This window comes from Doryrhamphus excisus, linkage group LG1 (assembly GCF_037039965.1).
Source record: "Doryrhamphus excisus strain RoL-2023G ecotype Guam linkage group LG1, RoL_Dexc_Guam_v1.1, whole genome shotgun sequence".
Classification (NCBI taxonomy): Eukaryota; Metazoa; Chordata; class Actinopteri; order Syngnathiformes; family Syngnathidae; genus Doryrhamphus; species Doryrhamphus excisus.
Window position 1 is genome coordinate 7,335,924 of NC_136357.1, and position 21,867 is coordinate 7,357,790.

General features: G+C 41.6%; 1 protein-coding gene across 2 annotated transcripts in view; it reads left to right on the top strand.

Annotated features, from left to right (window-relative positions):
• Nucleotides 1–21,867, top strand: part of syt7a (synaptotagmin VIIa) — a 98,797-nt gene that overhangs the window by 28,722 nt on the left and 48,208 nt on the right. For both annotated transcript variants that reach the window (XM_058075952.2, XM_078789087.1), the window contains exon 2: nucleotides 16,801–16,904. In XM_058075952.2, coding sequence (XP_057931935.2) covers nucleotides 16,801–16,904 — 104 coding nt within the window. The remainder of the gene's footprint in view (nucleotides 1–16,800; nucleotides 16,905–21,867) is intronic.

A 21,867-nucleotide genomic window follows, 5' to 3' on the forward strand; every position in this document is an offset into this window, starting at 1 on the left:
CGTGTGATCATTTGCAAAGAAAACAGCTCAACACAGATGGTGAGGGGATGAAGAAACTATTAGCATACTGGGCGTCAGCGTGGATGACGTTTTGATAAAAGGGGAACAAATATGCTTTACTAAATGACTGTAAAACTTTGAACGTTTGCGTGACAAGGCACTGCAAGTGTGTCTGTCCTGAGGGAGATATCGGCGTTTAATACATTATTTTGGCCTTCTTAAAATGACATATTCAAGAGCAAAAGTGTAACAAATGGATTAGAGCATGTTTACCTGACAGAGGCACAAGCTACATTCAAGAATAAAGTGTAGAAATCTTCTTAAACAGACAAAAATCTCGTTTTGTAATAATTTCTAACTACCAGTGCTTCTTTCTCTTTGGGGTTTTTCTCTTCAGGGGTCGCCACAGCAAATCAATCTCCTCCATCCAACCCTGTCTTTTGCATCTGTCTCTCTCTCTTACACCAACTACCTTCATGTCCTCCTTCACTTCATCCATAAACCTCCTCCTACCTGACAGCTCTAAACTCAGCATCCTTCTACCAATATATTCACTATCTCTCCTCTGGACATGTCCCAACCATCTCCATCTCCAAGGCCTCTAAACATGTAATGTCCCTCTGATATACTCGTTCCTGATCCTATCCATCCTGGTCACTCCCAATGAGAACCTCAGCATCCTCATTTCTGCTACCTCCAGTTCTGCTTCTTGTCTTTTCCTCAGTGGCACTGTCTCTAGACCAAACAACATGGCTGTTCTCACCAGTTTTGTATACCTTTCCTTTCATTTTGGCTGAAACGATTCTATCACATATCACGCCTGACACTTTTCTCCACCCGTTCCATCCCGCCCGCACACGCTGCTTCACCTCCTTTTCACAATCTACATTGTTCTGAATTGGTGACCCCAACTACTTGAAATTCTCCACCTTTTGTATCTCTTCTCCTTGTAACCTCACTCTTCCACTTGGGTCCCTCTCATTCACACACATATACTCTGTGTATATACTCGGCTAATCTTCATTCCTCTCCTTTCCAGGGCAAACCTCCACTCTTCTATGCAGATCAAAAACACGACTTTTAACCACCAGTATATGTTAGTTGAATTATGGAGAAAACCCCCACAAAGAACGAACCCATCCATCCAATTTTGGATGAAGTTAGTCATTATCAGACCACATGAAGAATGTTTGTTTTACATTCTAGCGAGTGAAGAGTGTCAATTAAAACATGGAGCAAATATCTTTGGTGATTATCTGGACAATCTCTCAAGCCACAGCACAAAAACATATACGTAGCCCAATGCATTTGAACAAAACATCTTGTATTATGTTATTATACCCTCAAGAATTAAACCTCATATGTTCATTTGTTAATTAGATTAAGACCCTCAAACAATGCACAACGATGAGCGAAACAATACAAGCAGTTGATGTTTGCTAAATACAAGGATGAAGAGTCTTGAACCAGTCATGATGTGCTATATACATATATCACTATATTGACACTTACTATGGTACCCATTATGTCATTGGATGGTCATATCACCTCCTACTTTGGTACGTGACAAAAATAAAATTATTAAAAAAAAAAAAATTACAAAAACTTAAACTATATTAGGAAAGCAGGAAGTGAACAAATGTAACAGTTACTGATTGTAAAAGTACCAGATGGAGCGGTAGGATTTAATAAGCTTTGCTTCTTCCTACTCCTTTTGGACATGTGGAACTTTCTAATGAAATAAAACCATTACCATTACCAGATATGAACATGTTTGGATTGCTTTTTGTTGCAATCCAATCACTACAATACAGCACTTGGGCTTTGGCCAATTCTGGAGTAGTATTCCAATTAAACGCTAATATAGCTGGTTTCTTTCTTCTTTCATTGTATGATAACTTCTAAAATATACAAACTACAGTAGGAATTGGTGTCATACTGTGTATGAAGTTTCATAATCCCCTTGCCCTTGACAGTGAGAGTCCTTTCACACTGATGAATATTCACACTAGGATGAAACTAAGGCAATACTCTTCTTCCCTGTGATCACCTTCATAAGAACTAGCTGCACTGGTTCCAACTGTGAAAGTTCCAGTACACGGGTACCTAGTCCAATTCATGGCTATGTTCCTTTTGAGAAAACAGTACTCTGGTAAACCTCAGGCACTATTGGAGATGAGAAATATCTGTGTTGAGACACAGCATCAATCCCAGCTGCAGAGGTGCTCTGTGAAAATAAAGCTTGAGAAGTGACGGTGCCTAGGGCTAAAGATGTTGTTGTGTTGATCATACTAAAAAAAAAAGCTAAAGTGTAGAAACCGATAAAGAATAGTAAAACAGTCCCACTTTATTGCACTGTTCATCACTAATGAATAAGGCTACACCGGCAATTTAATGTCCCCTGAATGTGGAATAATGTTAGTCATGGATGACTTAGTTTACAGCTCACAGACTCATTACCAAGATGGACACTTGTCTACCTCCTGAGTACCAACAGCCACCTCGCTGACTTGAGTCAATAAAGTCAAGGGCATGAGTGGGGGCCCAGTGACTAATGGCTTGTTTGTAACCGTGTGAAGCCAGAGTAGCATCCCAAAGGTCTGCGCCCCGGCTCGATCAGGTTTTTCTGGAAAAGCCACCAGCCCCGGGTGTGACACTCAGGAAATTCAAAGTGAGAAATAAAGCAAGGAGAGTTTCCACTGGCGACACGGAGCTATGAGAGGCTTAATCAATGATCATGACTGTGAATCTAATTTACCATCCTGATGGATAACAAGAAGTGGTGTGGAATAAATGACTGTAATCTTTCATTAATGCAACATTCATGAAGGCTCGTAGCAATGGGAGAACAAATCATTCCGTTAGATGTTGTTCGTAAATATCCAGCGGTCTTCATATGAAAGTTATCCATTTCAAGTTGACCTGTTCATTCAGTCTCCCAGAGGCTCAGACTTTGAGAAATGATGTGATAGATCAAGACCATGCATACTTTATAAAGTCCTTTTTGAAACATGCCACAGACGGAAATAAATGTGAACAAAACATCATTGCTATAGCCTATTCAGGCAGAATGGAATCTAGACACTCTTTATTTTCCCACCCTTTTTTCGCAATCTTTTTATGAAGGTTGTGTTCACACTAGTCTGATTCACACTAGACTAGTCACACAGGGGCGACTGTCCTGAAAGGTTGGCGGGTTGATCCTTGCTTCTTCCATACAGTCACTGTCGACATTTCACTCACCTTTCCTCCACTGATGCCCACGCTTGTGTTTGAATGTTTGGTGTTGGTCGGAGCCATGTTTCCGTGTATATGATGTATAGATAACCATCACCAGCTGGGATAGGCTCCAGCACCCCCGCGACCCTTGTGAGGAAATGAATGAATGGAAGGACTGTTATGCTGCACACTGCTACACACCATTCATTCATTTTCTACCGCTTTTTCCTCACGAGGGTCGCGGGGGTGCTGGAGCCTATCCCAGCTGACTTCGGGCGAGAGGCGGGGTACACCCTGGACTGGTCGCCAGCCAATCACAGGGCACATATAGACAAACAACCATTCACACTCACATTCATACCTATGGACAATTTGGAGTCGCCAATTAACCTAGCATGTTTTTGGAATGTGGGAGGAAACCGGAGTACCTGGAGAAAACCCACGCATGCAAAGTCCACACAGAGATGGCAGAGGATGGAATTGAACTCGGGTCTTCTAGCTGTGAGGCCTGTGTGCTAACCACTCGTCTGCCATGCACACCTCATATATACAGTGCATACATATTATACTGTATGTACATATTTTAATATGGGCCATTGTCTGTTATATTTTTAGACTTTGACCAGTCTGGAATTTCTTTAATTTTTTTTTACCCACAGTGCAAAAATGCATAATGGTTCATTCCACCGGGGAGGACTCACAAACTGTAAAGGTTGCTCAAAGGGTTGCTATTGCAGCCTATTAAGCAACTCATTCATATACAATGCTCTGAGCAGCCCCCCACAAAGAAAAAAATGTGGTTGCCAGAAGAGGAACAGGACAGGGAGAGAAAGCAGCAATATGCTTACTAAAGTTGTTTTAGTTACTTAGTTATGTATATTCTGCCAAATGTACAATGTAATGACAATGATGATGATGATGATAATGATGAAATACAATGGTTTTAATCACACCTCTCAATTTTCATGGAAATTTGGTGACGGGTTGTGTTTGGCGATGGGGCTCTGATGCGGTTTTGCTGCGGTTGGATTGTTTATTGATGAAGTATAGGTGCAGACTTATAATATGGAAACCAGTTTGTAAAGTAAATGACTGACTGGTGAGTCTTTTGTACCTTAAATAACCTTCCTTTCTATTCCATCCATTCAATTCTCCTCCATTTATCCGGGTCCGGGTCGCGGGGGCAGCAGTCTCAGTAGGGAAGCTTAAACATCCCGATCCCCGGTCACCTCCTCCAGCTCCACTGGGAGGACACCAATGGCCAGCTGTGAGACATAATCCCTCCAGCGTGTCCTAGGTCTGCCCCGGTGTCTTCTCCCGGCTTGGCATTCCCGGAACACCTTAGCAGGGAGGCGTCCATCCGGGAGGCATCCAGACTAGATGCCCGAGCCACCTCAACTGGCCACACAGTCAGGACATCTGGGTTCGATTCTCCGCTTGGGCATCTCTGTGTGGAGTTTGCATGTTCTCCAAAACCATGCATGTTCGGTTGTCTGTAGGTATGGATGTGAGTGTGAATGGTGTGTCTGGCTGGCAACCACGGAGTTGCCCTGGCACCCTGGTACCTTCGCCCAAAGTCAGTTGGGATAAGCTCCAGCATACCCCCGCTACCCTAATCAGGGTCCATCCAGACAATGGATGTGTTACAGTCTACTTAATCCGTTTGCTGTTTGATACATGGGAGAAACTTGAAGTGTTCATGACACCAAAACATGAAAAAAACATGAAAAATTACATTTAAAGGCATATTTGCTATGTTAGATGTGTGCTCGACTATTGAATTTCTCATTCATTCATTCATTCATTTTCTACCACTTATCCTCACGAGGGTCACGGGGGTGCTGGAGCCTATCCCAGCTGTCTTCGGGCGAGAGGGGGGTACGCCCTGGACTGGTCACCAGCCAATCACAGGGCACATATAGACAAGCAACCATTCACACTCACATTCATACATGCAAGAACATGCAAACTCCACACAGAGATGGCCGAGGGTGGAATTGAACCCTGGCCACCTAGCTGTGAGGTCTGCGCGCTAACCACTCGACTGCCGTGCAGCCCCAATATTGCAATATTTCCCATTAAAAAAATTGTCACTTCTTCCTGGTCTGGAGGCTAAACAGATGCCTGAAAGACACATTTTCTGACATAGGTAGCTAGCATAAATTACTTGGTTGTGGCATTTCACACTTGGGAAGGCACCCCAGAGACCCAAATATGTATGTTTCCATAATAATTCCCTGCAATGCATATGCTCTTTATCCGCTTGATCATAGTCTTATGTGTTTAGCATGCATGATCATAAATGATTTTGTGATATCTGTAGCAGATGTGCTAACGAGAAGATGGTGCCGTGATAGGTGATGCATCACATGATGTCTTGCCAATCTAACTTCAGCCAAGCTTGTCACTGGAGCAGAGATGGATCTTATCCCTCATTTGAGAGCAGACAGGACGTGGGCGGCGGCTCTCTTACTCTTGCTGTGAACCATGCGGCCTGTGTGGCGGATGCAGCTGAGCCACAGGGAGGACACGAGGACAGAGATGAGGCAACACTTCATATAGTCTCCGGGGTCCGTCGCTTTAAACCGCAGGTGCTCTCCACCTGCCAACAGTCGACCGCCTGATAGGTAGAACTCGGACCGGTGATGTGCAACATACTGCGCTCAAATGAGCTTTTTCTTAATGGAGCGTGGCAATGTTTAAAAATGTCGATTCTTTTTGTATGGAATTATGTGGACACACCAATGCATTTTAGTAAATAAACTCTTTGGATAACTGTAACCTGAAAAATGTTCTTATACAGTAATCCCCCGTTGGTTGTGGTTAATTGGTTCCATTCCCAACTGTAACCGTAAGTGAATTTCCACAAAGTGAGATTCCTTATGCGTAAATATTTTTGTATTTAGAGCAGGGGTCTCAAACTCAATTTACTTGGGGGCCACTGGAGCTAGGGTCTGGGTGAGACTGGGACACATCAGGTTTTCCAAAACAAAAAAAAAACAAAAAACGCATTTATTAAAAACAGAAAAATATACAAACTTTTTCAGTGCTTTGGTTCCGATTTTCTACAATAAAACCGCTCATAAAACATTCCACTGTTCTCAAATATCTTAATTTTATTTTTCTGCACAAAATAAGATAAGAAGATAAGAGAAATAAACAAATCAAGAATAAAGAAAATCAATCAATCAGTAATAAATAAATATAATAATAATAATAAAACAGCAAATAATAAAAACTTAAGAAACCACATATAGTTGGTGGGTAGACAAATTATTTTTTTCCGATTAAAATTAACAAAGCATTATTAGAGCCCTGTAGACATGACACAACACGACTATAGTCACATTTATACTCTTTATTTACAACATATTGCGCAACTGCAGGGTCTTGAGACACATGCTAACTCGCAAACTAGAGATCTAGCGACCTAAACGGTAGCCTCCAAGTTATTTCCTTTAAACTTAAAAAAGCCAAATAACTTACCACTTCCACACGGATAGAGAGGATAACTATTAACAGTTATTTAACCTTTCACATGAACATTAATCAAACGTAATAATTTTTTCTGGGTACATGATACCATACAGCATCCATATCATTAAACATTAAACTTTCATATCAAGGCGGGGGCCTCAAACTAGTGTCCAACGGGCCACATTTGGCCCGCGGGCCGCGTGTTTGAGACCCCTGATTTAGAGCATCAAACCCTGTTTATGACCTCTAAATACTTTTTTTAACATTATTAGAGCCCTCTCGACATAAAATAACACCCCTACAGTCATCTTTACACACATAGTATCTAATATAATAGATATTAGACATAACATAGACTCCCAATACATAACAAGTCTATTTTATTCACCTTATCTTCAATTAATTAGTATGCTTTTTTGAGGAACTTGACTTAGGGGTTTATAGTGACCCCTGTTGGTTTGCCATGCGCTTTACAGTTTTTTAAATGAACTGAAATATTTTATTTTCCCCGGTTGTTCCTCTTACAGAAATTATTTACGTACATCATCAATTCTTCAGGACTTCAGTGAACCCATCAAGGTGTTTTTTTTCTCATAATGATCATTTTGCAGCAGAATGACAAAAGCTAACATGCAGTTCTCATCACGAGTGTGTGCAATGGTGGAGAAAATACAGACAGAATCTTGTCGCTCACCATTCACTTGATAATGAAACACAGACTGAAATGTATTTCAGGTTCATTTAAATGCATTTAAATGTGCAAGAATGTCATTCGCTAATAGTTTAATGTTTGCGCAACAAAATTAAAGAGTTGCTTTCAACATGAAGACTGACAGTGATGAGCTTTTTCCTCAGGGAGTGTGGTGACAGTGATGCAAAATATACATCTTATATGCTCAATACACACAACAAAAATGAACCTAAATAGCTTTTTGTTTTTTTATTAACTGCGAAAAAAGGCATATTGACTTCAAATATTGTTCACAAATATGTCTAAATCTGTATTTATGGCCACTTCTCCTTTACTGAAATAATCCATACACCTTACAGGTGTGGCATATCAAGCAGTGGTGTGCAGTCAGGGCCAGTGAACTAACCATCACCAATGTACATTTCAAAAGTTCAATTGTAGTATTTGTTTCATGAAATTATACTAATTTATTCCCAGAAATCTATTATCTTCATTTCTGTAGGTGTTTCTTGTCTGCAGTGGTTCCTGTTGTGTATGTTAGAAAACTAGTCAGTACCTAATTATTGATTATGTCCTGTGGAACGTTAGTCCACTCTGCTGGCCATGCAAGAATTGGGATGCTTTCAGGTTCCAGGAATTGTTTCCAGATCCTTTTAACATAGGCCCGTGCATTATCATGCTGCAGATGGCCTCAGGATCTCACCACGGTATCTCTGTGCATTCAAAATGCCATCAATAAAACGCATCTGTGTTCATTGAGACTGCCATTTGTTCTGTACAGCGAAAAGCAGGATTCATCCGCAAAAAGCGACACACCTCTCCAAAGTGCCAGACGCCACCGAATGTGAGCATCTGCCCACTCAAGTTGGTCACAACAACATACTGCATTCAGTTTGAGAACCTGATGAGGATGACGACAATGCAGATGAGATGGTTTCTGACAGTTTGTGACAGAAATCCTTTGGTTATGCAAGCAGATTGTGATTGGTCAACACCATCTTGGAAGTGACAATGTCCCGGTAGTGTGTTTACACGTGGTCTGTGTTTGTGAGGGCGGTTGGATATTCTGTGAAATGTCTTTTTGAAGAACGCTTATGGTATAGAAAGCATTCCTGCAGTCAACATGCTTACTGCATGCTCCTTCAACTATTACCGCATCTGTGGTATTTTGCTGTGTGATAAACTGGCACGTTTTGCCGTGGCCTTTAATTGTGGCCACCCTAAGGCATGTCTGTGTACTAATCATGCTGTCCAATCAGCATCTTGATATGCCACAACTGTGAGGTGCATGGGTTATCTCGGCAAAGGTGAAGTGCTTACGAGCACAGATTTGTGAACAACATTTGACAGAAATATGAATTTGGTGTCTGTAGAAAAAAGCTTATCAAATGTGTTATATTTATTTTGGTTGTGTCTAAATATTAGAGCTTTACATAAACAGGCAGGTACATATTAAGGATTATTAAAATGACATTTAAGTGGGTGTTTGTTCACATACAGACACGAATGTGTCCATGAAGGGCATTTCATAGTCACCAGTCAATCATCTGTCCTCCATCGCACTATGAATGCTTTCATGTGAGTCCAAAACATCTCAAAATCCTTCCGGCGTGCCCGTTCTGTTCTCACTGTGTGAAATGTCCTCTCAGCTCTCGAAGTCACAATGACATTATTCACATGGACGCAGCTATTATTCGTTTTATCTACGTTTCAGCGCTTAGAATCCATTTTATGGTCTTCTCGCACAAATTATTTCCTGCACCTGAGCACAGGAGAAATGTTTAGCTTGAATGCGTTTAAATGATTGCAGTTTACTCTCTATTGTGCTGCGTGATAACTGTCAGACAAAAGCTCCCAAATGCGACATTTAATTAAAGCACAAAGGCAGACAGAAGGATTTGGAAATCCTCAGTAAATAGCATTCTCTTAAACTGTGCTCAGATTCCGCCACAGAAGACATGACCATGACACCTGAGGACTACCTAAAGATCTGCACCGGGCTGAACCTCATCTCTGCTCTGGGCAGAGGCTGTTTTTAACTGATACAAAATGTCATTTTGGAGCCTGACAACCACAAAAATGAGTATACACCTCACATTTTAGCAACCATTTCTATTACAAATTGCTCAAAGGAGCAATACTGCATATATGAAATTGGATATACTGTAAATTCCGGTTTATAAACTGCTACTGTTTTCTTAAACTTTGAGCTGTGCGGCTAATTTATGGCTGAATTCTAATCTCATGACATCGCCTTCACTTCAGAACTAATACTAATTGTTTAAATACTGTGCCACTCTGAAGTCAATGGGGAAATGACTTTGTCCACTCACAACAAACTTGTCAACAAATTGCAGGTTAGTAGATAGAACAGTATAACAATATAACTGTGTGATCTTATGAATAAAACTAAACTCATCACACAGCAATTTAACACTCAAAAGGTATACCTGGTAAATATATAAACACATCCTAATACAATTGTGCCAGGGGTTTGTGTGCATGGACACTGTATCTATAATAGGATATTGCCAACTACAGTCCTGACATGCACATTCATTCATATTCATATGCATTTTCAGATGTTTTGACAAGTTACAGTATACATGTAAAGATGCCTTTAGGCATATGGACCACAGTACCTCCGAGACGTTGGCCCTAACCCATAAAGATATGTTGTCTCACACGTTGTGGCAGCTTTGCTGACTGGACACCGCTCCAGATCAGCCTGTCCAATTAGCAGTGTCACTTACCCTTGTGAATTGGTGCCTATCTGCATTGCTTAGCTCCCTGCATGTGAGCCACCTCATCTGCAGGTGTAGTAGCGCTATTGGTCGTTGGACCTTTTCATATGATATCTTAATTTTAATGTCTACACATCTGGCATGTTGTGCATAAAGCACTTGCATGCATTTATTTTTTGATTTATGTGTGTTTGAAAGAAGTGGACACTGAAACCAGTGCCAAGAGGTGTGTGACTTCTAAAAATTCTGATCAAATGGCTCAATGGCTACCTCTAGTTCAGGGGTCTCAAACACGCGGCCCGCGGGCCAAATGTGGCGCGCATGACAGTAGCTTGAGGCCCCTGCCTTGATATGAAAGTTTAATGTTTAAAAGTTTAATGCCCGCGCAAGTTTGGTATGGATGCTGTATGGTATGTACACAGAAAAAAATATTACGTTTGATTAATGTTCATGTTAAAGGTTAAATAACTGATAATAGTTATCCTCCCTATCCGTGTGGAAGTGGTAAGTTTTGGGCTATTTAAGTTTAAAGGAAATAACCTGAAGGCTACCGTTTAGGTTGCTAGCTCTCTAGTTTGCGAGTTAGCATGTGTCTCAAGACCCTGCGGTTGCGCAATATGTTGTAAATAAAAAGAGTATAAATGTGACTATAGTCGTGTTTTGTCATGTCTACAGGGCTCTAATAATGCTTTGTTCATTTTAATCTGAAAAAAATAATTTGTCTACCCACCAATGATTGATTTTCTTTATTCTTGATTTGTTTCTTTATTTTTCATCTTATTTTGTGCAGAAAAATAAAAATTAAGATATTTGAGAACGGTGGAATGTTTTATCAGAGCTTTTATTGAAAATCGGAACCAAAGCACTGAAAAAGTTTGTATATTTTTCTGTTTTTAATAAATGCGTTTTTTTTTTTTTTGGAAAACCTGATGCGGCCCAGCCTTGCCCAGACCCTAGCTCCAGTGGCCCCCAGGTAAATTGAGTTTGAGACCCCTGCTCTAGTCATTTGTCACTTATGCTCAATGAGGAAATAATTCATTTCCCTTTTGTAGTCCGGGTTTAGAATCGTTAAGACTGTTGAAATGGTACTCTGTTCTGTGAAAGCTGCAAATGATCATTTAGCTCCTTTGGTTAATGCAGGGGGTGGCTATTAGCATCTGACATGATCATAGAAACATACAATATTAAATTTACCATCAAGCATAACTGATGGTGTTGTTATGAGGTTTATCACATCAGTCAAGCAGCACAGCAAAAACAGCCCAACAACAAATGAAGGATAATGAGAATGCTTGACTTACATTTGCTCATCAGTCATACCGTGTCCCATCTGTGCAGATTAAATAAATGGCAAACAAGGGCGTGTACCACCCGATAATGGTCACGAATTAGGACCACAACCTGTTGAGTCCGGGTATATGCCTGTAAAAAAAATACTGTCCTCCTGTGGAAATTTTTGCATATGAGAATGTGGTATTTGTGCATTTTCCTTCGAATATGCTTCTCTTTATCATGAGGTTTTATGAAAATGAGCTTGGTAGTGTTTGCGTAATCCTGCTGCTGCCAAACAAACAACCAAAGACATCCTCCTCGATGGAGGCAATGATGCTGCTCCAATGTGGAGGATTTGCATATTTTCGCAGCGTGTATTTCCTTCTTTTTATTCTATTGCACACCAGGCAAAAATGAAATCATATTTTAACAATCAGGCACCAGGATGCAGGTGTTTATGAGTGAGAGCTGTAATCTAACCTGTTTGGTTGCCACATTTTATGCCATAAACGGACACAGGCTATAAAACAGTGTCCCACCAACACTTTTCTTTGTCCTTCAGGCAGAATCATGATATGATTTGCCATACGTGGCTCACAATCAAAAACAAACATAAAAAACAATTTCATATATTTTGCTGCACAAACAGCAATAGGGGGCCGCATGGTGGACGAGTGGTGAGCGCGCAGGCCACAAGTGCGTACACAGGTTTTCTCCGGGTACTCCGGTTTCCTCCCACATTCCAAAAGCATGCTAGGTTAATTGCCGACTCCAAATTGTCCATAGGTATGAATGTGAGTGTGAATGGTTGTTTGTCTATATGTGCCCTGTGATTGGCTGGCGACCAGTCCAGCTGGGATAGGCTCCACCACAAGAAAGTCCAGCAATGTCAGACATCCTGTCTTGTTATCAAACATGAGTAGCTAAACTTTGTACAATCACCGCACGGGAGAAGAGTGGTTAGCATGTAGACCACACAGTCAGGAAATTGGGAAGACCTGGGTTCGATTCTCCGCTTGGGCATCTCTGTGTGGAGTTTACATGTTCTACTCCGATTTCCTCCCACATGAGTGTGAATGGTTGTTTGTCTATATGTGCCCTGTGATTGGCTAGCGACCAGTCCAGGGTGTACCCTGCCTCTCGCCAGAAGTCAGCTGGGATAGGCTCCAGCATCCATGCGAAAATAGTAAAAATTGCAATGTTTTACTGCAACATAAGCAAAGAAGATGTTATTGTAGGTGTCTGACAAGCAGTAAACATTTAAAAAACACATCATCTCATGGCTCTGAAGTAGGTCAAATCTAGAAACATAACAAAATGTTATATTTTGCATTTAAATGAGGGTGCTAGTGAGACAAATTCTACATGACAGGCAAAATCGTGACTGCTATATTCTCAGAATAATTAATAATAAAACAATAATCTATCATAAGGATAAATATCGCAGTAATTGGCCCTGTCGATATTTTGTCACACATCTAGGAAGAACGTTCACTGAAATGGTGCAACCTCTATCAGTGAGCCACGTTGAGCTGCTTATTTAAGAACCTTTGATCCTCATGTTGACGTTGTACATCTAATGGACTCATCGTTAGTCATCCCCCAGCATATGGGAGAGGAGACTCCTTACGTCTTTGAGTGGAGACATTCAGTGCACGGTAAACATGAACCCTGTGCAACCTTCTGCTGGTCAGGAGGACACCAATGCGCCTTTTGCCATTAAGAGCCTCTTTGAGTGCAGATAAATATGAGCGGGTGAGAGGGGCAACATGCTCGCAAGGTTTATATCCACATCTTTACGATCGGAACAAGATTAATCAAGTGGAGGCCAGGCAGATGTCTGGACATAAAATCTTACGGGGTGGGATGATTGAGATGTTGAGGATGTAGTCAATATGTTGGCTGCAGCAAGAAGATGATTCATCCCGAAACCCGTATTGGATAGAAGCGAATAAAATAAGGAATTATTAAAGAAAGTAATCCCTAATTTATCATGTGCTCCAATTGCTCTTGAACACTGCCTTGCATGAATGCATAGAACATACAGTATATAATTTCATTGCAAGTAGCGTCACATGGCAGCAGCAGAACTTTCCACCTTGTAGCTATTTAATTTGCTTTTACCTCCAGTGTCTCTATGATTAAGATGCATGTGTTCACCAACGTCTTTGAATGTCACACCACTTAGCTGGTCCATATGTTTTGCTGATGTGGTAAAATAAAAGTAGCATCATTCATGGACAAGAAGCCTGCTAGCAAGAAAAAAAAAGTCATATTGTTAAGAGCATCCATGAGCGTGAGTCTGTCCCATACTGTATAGATTGTATATCCCAACAACCATTCACACTCATATTCAAACCTATACACCTTTTTTGGCTGTAGAGTTAACCTAAGATGTATGTTTTTGGAATGTGGATGGATGCCAAAGTACTTAAAGTGAAACTGTGCAAAAATGTCAAAAGAGATTTCCATTAAAAACAGCAGAGGGATGATTCATAGTCCAAGGAGGAAGCATTTAGTGTTTTTGTGAGAATCTGGATAAATGTGTGGATACAAGATTTGTTTTTCATCTGGCATCAATAACAACATCTAGCTTACAAATGTGACCATTCCTGCATAACTGTAGTCATTCTCTACATGGTCATTCATTCATTCATTCATTCATTCATTCATTCATTTTCTACTGCTTTTCCTCACAAGGGTTGCAGGGGGTGCTGGAGCCTATCCCAGCTGTCTTCGGGCGAGAGGCGGGGTACACCCTGGACTGGTCGCCAGCCAATCACAGGGCACATATAGACAAACAACCATTCACACTCACATTCATACCTATGGACAATTTGGAGTCGCCAATTAACCTAGCATGTTTTTGGAATGTGGGAGGAAACCGGAGTACCCAGAGAAAACCCACGCATGCACAGGGAGAACACGGGCCAAGGGTGGAATTGAACCCCGGTCTCCTAACTGTGAGGTCTGCGCGCTAGCCACTACATGGTCATGATAAAATACAAATCTAACGCCTGCTTGTATATGACTACTTCCCTTCATACTCACTTCTAACGCTAATTTTGCCAATTATGACCTAATATATTTCATATTTCTTCACCAAATTGTGTCGTGACCTGATTTTTGAGGATTGTGCAGTGCAAGAAGTCGAGTCATCATCAAGCTGTTTGCTGCCCAAGCTGCTCTTCCTATGTGTGTGTGTGTGTGTGTGTGTGCATACTCGTTCCAACTTGAAGAGGCCTCAGGTGTCACATTGACCTCAAAGCAGTAGCTGGAAGGCAAGGGAAGGTTGTGCTATCCCATCCTGATTTTCCATATGAAGAAATGTTTACCTGCCGCTGCTGCTCCTCCTTGCTGAGCTCATCTCTTCCCAGAGGAGACGGCGGAGTGTAGGAGAAGAAGGAAAAAGAAGACAAAGATATGACGGACAGCCCCGGATAAAAAGGCCAGCCGTGACAAGCGAGGAGACAGCGACTGGGGAGAAAACAAATCTACTTATTGGAGGCAAAGTAAAGGCGGTTGTCAGTCAGCGGCTTGGAAATGCATCCTGACACCTGCTTATGGTCGGAGATCTGGGAATGAGAAATATTAGGAGGGAATCACAAATCTGAATACATTAGCATGGCCCCCTGCTGTGCAAATATCACAGCTCAATGAGGCTTTAGTTCCTTGTCTTTCTAAGTAAAGGCCATTGAGCTGGTTAAATGGCTCGCCGGGGTGGATGCACTTATTGTTAAAACCAGCGTGACTCAGGTGTGTTTGTGAGTCTTCTCACACACAGAGACCCATGTGACAAGAAATTTTCCTTCTAGGACTCTCTCCCGGTGCAGCATCTCTCCCCGGGCACTGATACCCATTAATCATGAGGGCTGTTGTATTGTCAGTCCCCCCCCCCCCCCCATGCCCACCCCTTCGCTTACAGCCTGTCAGTTAACAAGCTGTGACACATGACAGTGATGCGTGCACCTCTGAGTGATGCCTGACTGCAGTCCTTATTGGAAAGGTATTGAAATGCTCTGGCGCTGCGCTGTTGGGGGAGGGTATCGGGATGAGATTGTATTTCCCGGCTGCTTATGACAGAATGTAAAAATGGCAGCAGTGTGGTCCTGTTTTTCAATTAAACCCAGTGGGAGAAGACGCAACTGAACTGCAAGGCCACCGACTGGCAAGATGGGCTACCGGTGTAGAATCAGCTTCCTGGAAAGAAAAAAAAACTGCATGGTTGTTTTACACATTTATTTAATCCTTTTGACAGGACTATTCAGCAAGAACGCATGTTACCACAATGTTAGGTACACCTATAAGTGCAAGTTTGATTGGTTACTGTGGTGCAAAATCAGCTCCCTCAACAATGAAAAAACAACATACGCCTCATGCTAAAAAAAAAAGGACTGGTTGAGGATAAGCGGTATAGAAAATGTATGGATGTTTATTAAAATGACTGGTGTTTACTTGCTAGGTCAGCAGACAGATAACACGCTCTCAGTAAAGACTCCAGTTGAGTTCCATTTTACAGCCTTTATTTTGAAAACTGTATGTTCATCCATTTTCTATGCCGCTTATCCTCACTAGGGTCACCGGTATGCTGGAGCCTATCCCAGCTGTCTGTGGGCGAGAGGCGGGGTACACCCTGGACTGGTTGCTTGCCAATTAAGCTAACATGCATGTTTTTGGAATGTGGGAGGAAATCGGAGTAGAACATGTAAACTCGGAGAATCGAACCCAGGTGTTCTCAATTTCCTGACTGTGTGATCTACATTCAAACCACTTTTTCTACAGTGCGGCGATTTGACAAAGTTTAGCTACTCATGTTTGATACCATGGGTGTACCCCGCCTCTCTCCCAAAGACAGCTGGGATAGGCTCCAGCACCCCCACGACCCTCGTGAGGAAAAAGCGGTAGAAAATGAATGAATGTTTGATAACAAGACGTTTGAAGTCTGACATTGCTGGACTTTCTTGTGGTGGAGCCTATCCCAGCTGTAATGGTCGCCAGCCAATCACAGGGCACATATAGACAAACAACCATTCACACTCACATTCATACCTATGGACAATTTGGAGTCGCCAATTAACCTAGAATGTTTTTTGGAATGTGGGAGGAAACTGGAGTACCCGGGGAGAACATGCTAACAAACATGCCCAAACGGAGAATCGAACCCAGATCTTCCCAATCTCATGACTGTGTGGCCTACATGCTAACCACTTGTCCACCATTCAGCTTCCTATTTTTTTAACCTCATATCTGATGTGTACCTACACAAAGCATTGCCTCTCTACAAACCGCACAGAAGAAGACACCATGCTTGGCCACACCCACTGGCCACAACATTAGGCACACCACTAATGAATGCTCTAAAGGCCTTACTGACTCGTTCTTCCTTTGTGTGCCCAGGCTCGGTGTCCCTCAGTGTGTTCCTGGTCTCCCTAGCAGTGACAGTGTGTGCTGTTTGGCTAGTGGCTCTTTGTGGCGTCTGTGGTTGGTGTCAACGCAAGCTGGTGAGTTTCTACACACACACACACACACACACACACACACACACACAGTGTAGCTTCCAGTCACATTTGTGCATAATCAGAGGCTTTTAAATGTCACTGTGTGCTGTGAATTTAAAAATAAAAATGGTAATTAATCTTACAAAATAGCAATGTGTGCAAACATTTATGGGAATCCCTAATCCGAAACCCAAGATGCGCATGCATATTGAAGTGAAATCCTTGTCTTGTTAGACAGTGATTAATGAAAACATATTAGAGAAGCTGAAATACGGACCGGTGTTGCGTCACTTTCCAAAAACCCCAGCAGCTTGGAGACTCTAATTCATTCAGAGAATACAACATTAGCAAAGTGTGCTGACACAGCCTCGGTAAGAAGACAACACCGACTGACCACGGTGACCTCTATTAAGGGCACATCATTGTGATTATATGCTATGAAATATGATTGATTAAAAGGGAGGCGACCACTGATTAGTTCGTCACAGCGGCCTTTTTTTTGTGTGTGTGTGTGGGAGTTCTCATTCCAGCCTGGGCCTCCCCCACCTTACATGAACAAAGGTCACCTGTTCAACGTTGGCTCCAGTTCTTGCAGCTCAACATCACACTGCTGTGAAACCTATTGGTGCACAGATGGCACGACTTGGCATCCCAGCAGGCTCTGCAAACAACAAGCTTCTCTACATAATGTTTGCATTAAAGACACACCAGTAATGGGATTGTAACTAGATTACTCCATTATATCGTATATAAAGCCGGAAGGTAATGATCCCAGCACCACACGGTCGCTCCCTCTTGCTTGCTTCTTTCACTGGAACACGTTATATGAGATATTCAACCTGGAAGTAAATGGAGCAGGGAATGGCTCTTGATTTCCTGTTGTGGAGCGAGGGCGTCTCGCCACCAGCTCTTTGGAAAGTCCCTACGGCTCTCTCCGGGAGCTCTGCTGTAAATGGATCTTATTTCCATCTTGTGACAGCAGTTGCAGTCACCAGCAGTGGATTACAACAAAGGCTGCACGGATGTTGTTTGTGTGACCCTGCCAAGCGTCTGCGTGCACACGCCTTGCTTCTTTCTCGGTCTGTGTGACGCGGCGGCGGCGATGATGACGGCGGCGGTGAGACTAACGTAGACGTCGATTAAGCTCAATGTCGTCTTTCAACCATTTTCCTTGAGAAAGTGTTAGCCTCCCACTGGTGTGAAAGCACATTAAGCACTTTTAAGACTTTACAAGCAGGGTAATCCAATGCAACTGTTATGAATGGGAATACACAATTAAACAGGTTATTTAAGACTAAGTGTAGGCGTTATTAATCTTGTCTCCATTTCTTATTGTTTGTATTACTTCATTAAACAGGGTCAGGCAAAATGATCTGACACATTTGTAGGTTAAATAAATAAGTTTATAAGTGACACAAAACCACACTCCTTGAATTTAAACAAGTTATGGTACTTCAGTCGTTTCACCAGGTTTGTAGTGTTTACTTCTTTCACAGGCACCGTGTGCATGTGGTTTTTGGGGAATTTATAATTATGTTTCACACATCGGGGGCGTACCTGTGTGGGCATCATAGGAGGCTTGGGCAGCCCACTCACATCCATTGCAGGTTGGATGTACTGGCTTTCTACGGCAGAATCAGAGTGTACAGCTGGGCGAGGGGCATTAATGTCGGATATGCTATCCCGCTGTATGTCCACGGAGGTGGGGAGAGCCACAGTGTTGACCGGTAGAAGCCGCCCACAGTGGCCAGAGAAGGGGTATTAATATCGGATATGCCATGCCGCTATGCGTTTCCCGCTGCAGGATTATGGGTTCACAAGAAGTACACAATGTACTTTTAAACTTATTATTTGCATCCCAATTTTCTTCCTACTTTACGTGCTGTCTGCTGGTTTAAAAATTTGTGCGGAATGAAACTCCCCCTTAAATTCTTAAATTTCTTTGTAGAAAGGCGCTAATAAAAGTAAGTACATTTACAGGGCATCCGTACGCTCGGCGCCAGTGTACTTTGCTGTAAATAGTTATAATAATATAATAAGTGACATGTTTAGTTGTTCGTTATTCTGCATTATTTGTTGGTAGTGTCTTGTCTGTTGTTATTTACTTATTACATTGCTGTATGATGTTTTAGAACTTTGAGACGTCGCAAGTAAGAATAGTTTGTGGAATATTAACCCGTCCGCGATTTCCATGAAGTGGGTAGGCTGACAGTGAGCTCTGATGTTGTGGAATGTTATTACGTCCCCACAGAATGTTTAAGCAGTACAGCGCATTGTATTTGATGAAAATTCATCGGTTCACACTGAAGGGGAGATCTGATCCAGATATCACCTGATATGAGATTTTTAGGCTATATATTATCTTATATATTATTCTATATTATCAAGATATATTATCTTGTCATTTTAGTTAATAATATCAACATTTTATTTTTTTCTGGTTACATTATGCCTTTTGCTGTATTTGTCCGCGTTTTATTTCATTTCTGCAATGAGTCACATCCCACAAATGGCCCCTGCGCCACATGTTGGACACCCAATGCGTGTTTGGTGAGTTAGACTGTCATGGTTTTACCCGGAAGGCGAGATGCTGCGAAGCGACGAAGGAGTGTGCAAAGTCCTGCCGACTTGGCTCTGTCACTGTGTTGCATTGTGGAGGAGTTTATGCCGCTTTCAGACCCGCATTGCATGCTGGCACTTCTTCACAATGGTGGCGATACATTCCCGCTCGATGGCGTGGTAGATACTTTACCTTTGTTGAGCGCTTTTATTTAATTTCCCTTCATAAAAAGATGCAAAAGAGGCATGGCGCCGTGATGATGGTTTCAGTTGGTCGGAATATAGTTTAAACATCTCCGCGGCTTCCTGTCCATCTTCTTACGCTAGGTAACATCTACAACTCGCTTTATGGCAACCCCACCAGAGCAGTAGCTGTCTAACACAATATTATCATTTTCATCATGTGACTCATTATGGTTTAGCAGCCATACAATCCATACTTCCTTGATCTCTTGTTTTCTTTGGGAATCTTATATTCCCTGAAGTCAGCATTAGAATGCAAACTGTTATTTGCAGGAAGCAGATTCCCATGTACGCTTTTTATAGCTATGTGCTGTATATTCATGTGGGAGGAAGTTTCTTTTTTTCTTGCATACCACCGGCTTGTCCATGTCTCAAACCTTCCTTTTCTTTCTGGAAAAAAAGTCTGTTTGATGGCGTCAGCTTTTATAAGAGCAAATGTTTGCCTGCAGCTTCACGTGTCAGTAATGAGGAGGCCCATGCCACTTTTGCTTATGATTCATAGGTTAATAGACAAGACATTTGGACTAAGTGTTGCTTTTGGTGTTTTAGCTTTGACAACCAGTGCAAAAGGTTTTATTTTTAAAATCTTTGTGTGGAGTGACCTCCTTCTTGCTCATTCCTTTATATTGCCGTCTGGAAGTCACCATATTGGACATTGTTACTATATTTCCACTATAGACTCAAATGACAAGCTTGTATAAAAACCAATTGTATTAAACTTGTAATTAAAGGCAGCACCAGTTTTGGCTGGTGTTTTCTGTCTGATTTTTCACCCCAGAGTAGCCTTGCTGGACTTGGAAACATACGAAATAATGGAATGAACGCATTCGCTACCAATGATGTATTTATACATCTTTCACTGAAAGTCTCTTCCAATCAAATACAGGCTGCGCAGCAACCAGGAAGTGAAAAGGCGCACTGAGGGTAAATCTACACTTGTTATACTAAACAAGTTATGTTTGTTTAAAAAAATTGTTTAAAAAATTAATTTAATGTGAAATAACATTTTTATTTTGTGGTACCATTGTTTAGACACTTTGGCTAATTTAAAAACAATTGAAAAAGTGAAAATTAAAGTAATTTATTTTTTCACAAAAAAAAACATTTTCTTCTTTTTTAGTTGAGAACTGTTTTTTTTTCTTGAAACTTACCTATGTTCTCCTACTGATTACTAAAGAAGGGAAAAAGAATAATAAAAATAAATCCTATGAAAGATGAGAGTCTCATCTTTCTTTTTGTATATACCATGTCTATATAGCCCAAATGTGCCTTGAAAAATCAGTCAAAATCATCAAAAATGGCCAGAACTGAGAGGGACGGCTTTTGAAAAAAGACTGCGATTGAATTAGTTCATTAATCTGTTCCAAGGTCAAGCTGCCCCTTCATAAAATATTACTTAGCTACGATATAGGTAACATTTGAAGTAATGTTACATCCGTAATTACCAAACAAGTGTAAAAATGAGTTACATATTTTTGATGACCAGGGATGCGGGCATCATTGAACTTGAAATTCTAAAGCATCATACAAGTACAGCGGCACCTCGGTTTTCATGATCAATCTATTTTAAACCAAATTGTGGGAAAACGAAAATAATTTTCCCCATATTAAATAACCAGAAACACACAAACAACACAAACACTTTTAATACAGAACATTCATTCATTTTCTACCGTTTATCCTCACAATGGTCGAGGGGGTGCTGGAGCCTATCCCAGCTGTCTTCGGGCGAGAGGCGGGGTACACCCTGGACTGGTCGCCAGCCAATCACAGGCCACATATAGACAAACAACCATTCACACTCACATTCATACCTATGGACAATTTGGACTCTAACATGTTTTTGGAATGTGGGAGGAAACCGGAGTACCCGGAGAAAACCCACGCATGCACGCGGAGAACATGCAAACTCCACCCAGAGATGGCTGAGGGTGGACTTGAACTCGGGTTTCCTAGCTGTGAGGCCTGCATGCTAACCACTTACACACCATGCTAATGCTATGCTAATACAGAACAATTCTAGTTTTACATCCAGAAAACAATACAAACAATGCAGGCAGGAGCGAACCACCAAGGTCATTTGCTACGACTTTTTGAATTAATAGTGTTTCTCACCTTCTTTATCAAAGTGCTCACACTCCAAGAATGCATAGACAATGGCCGT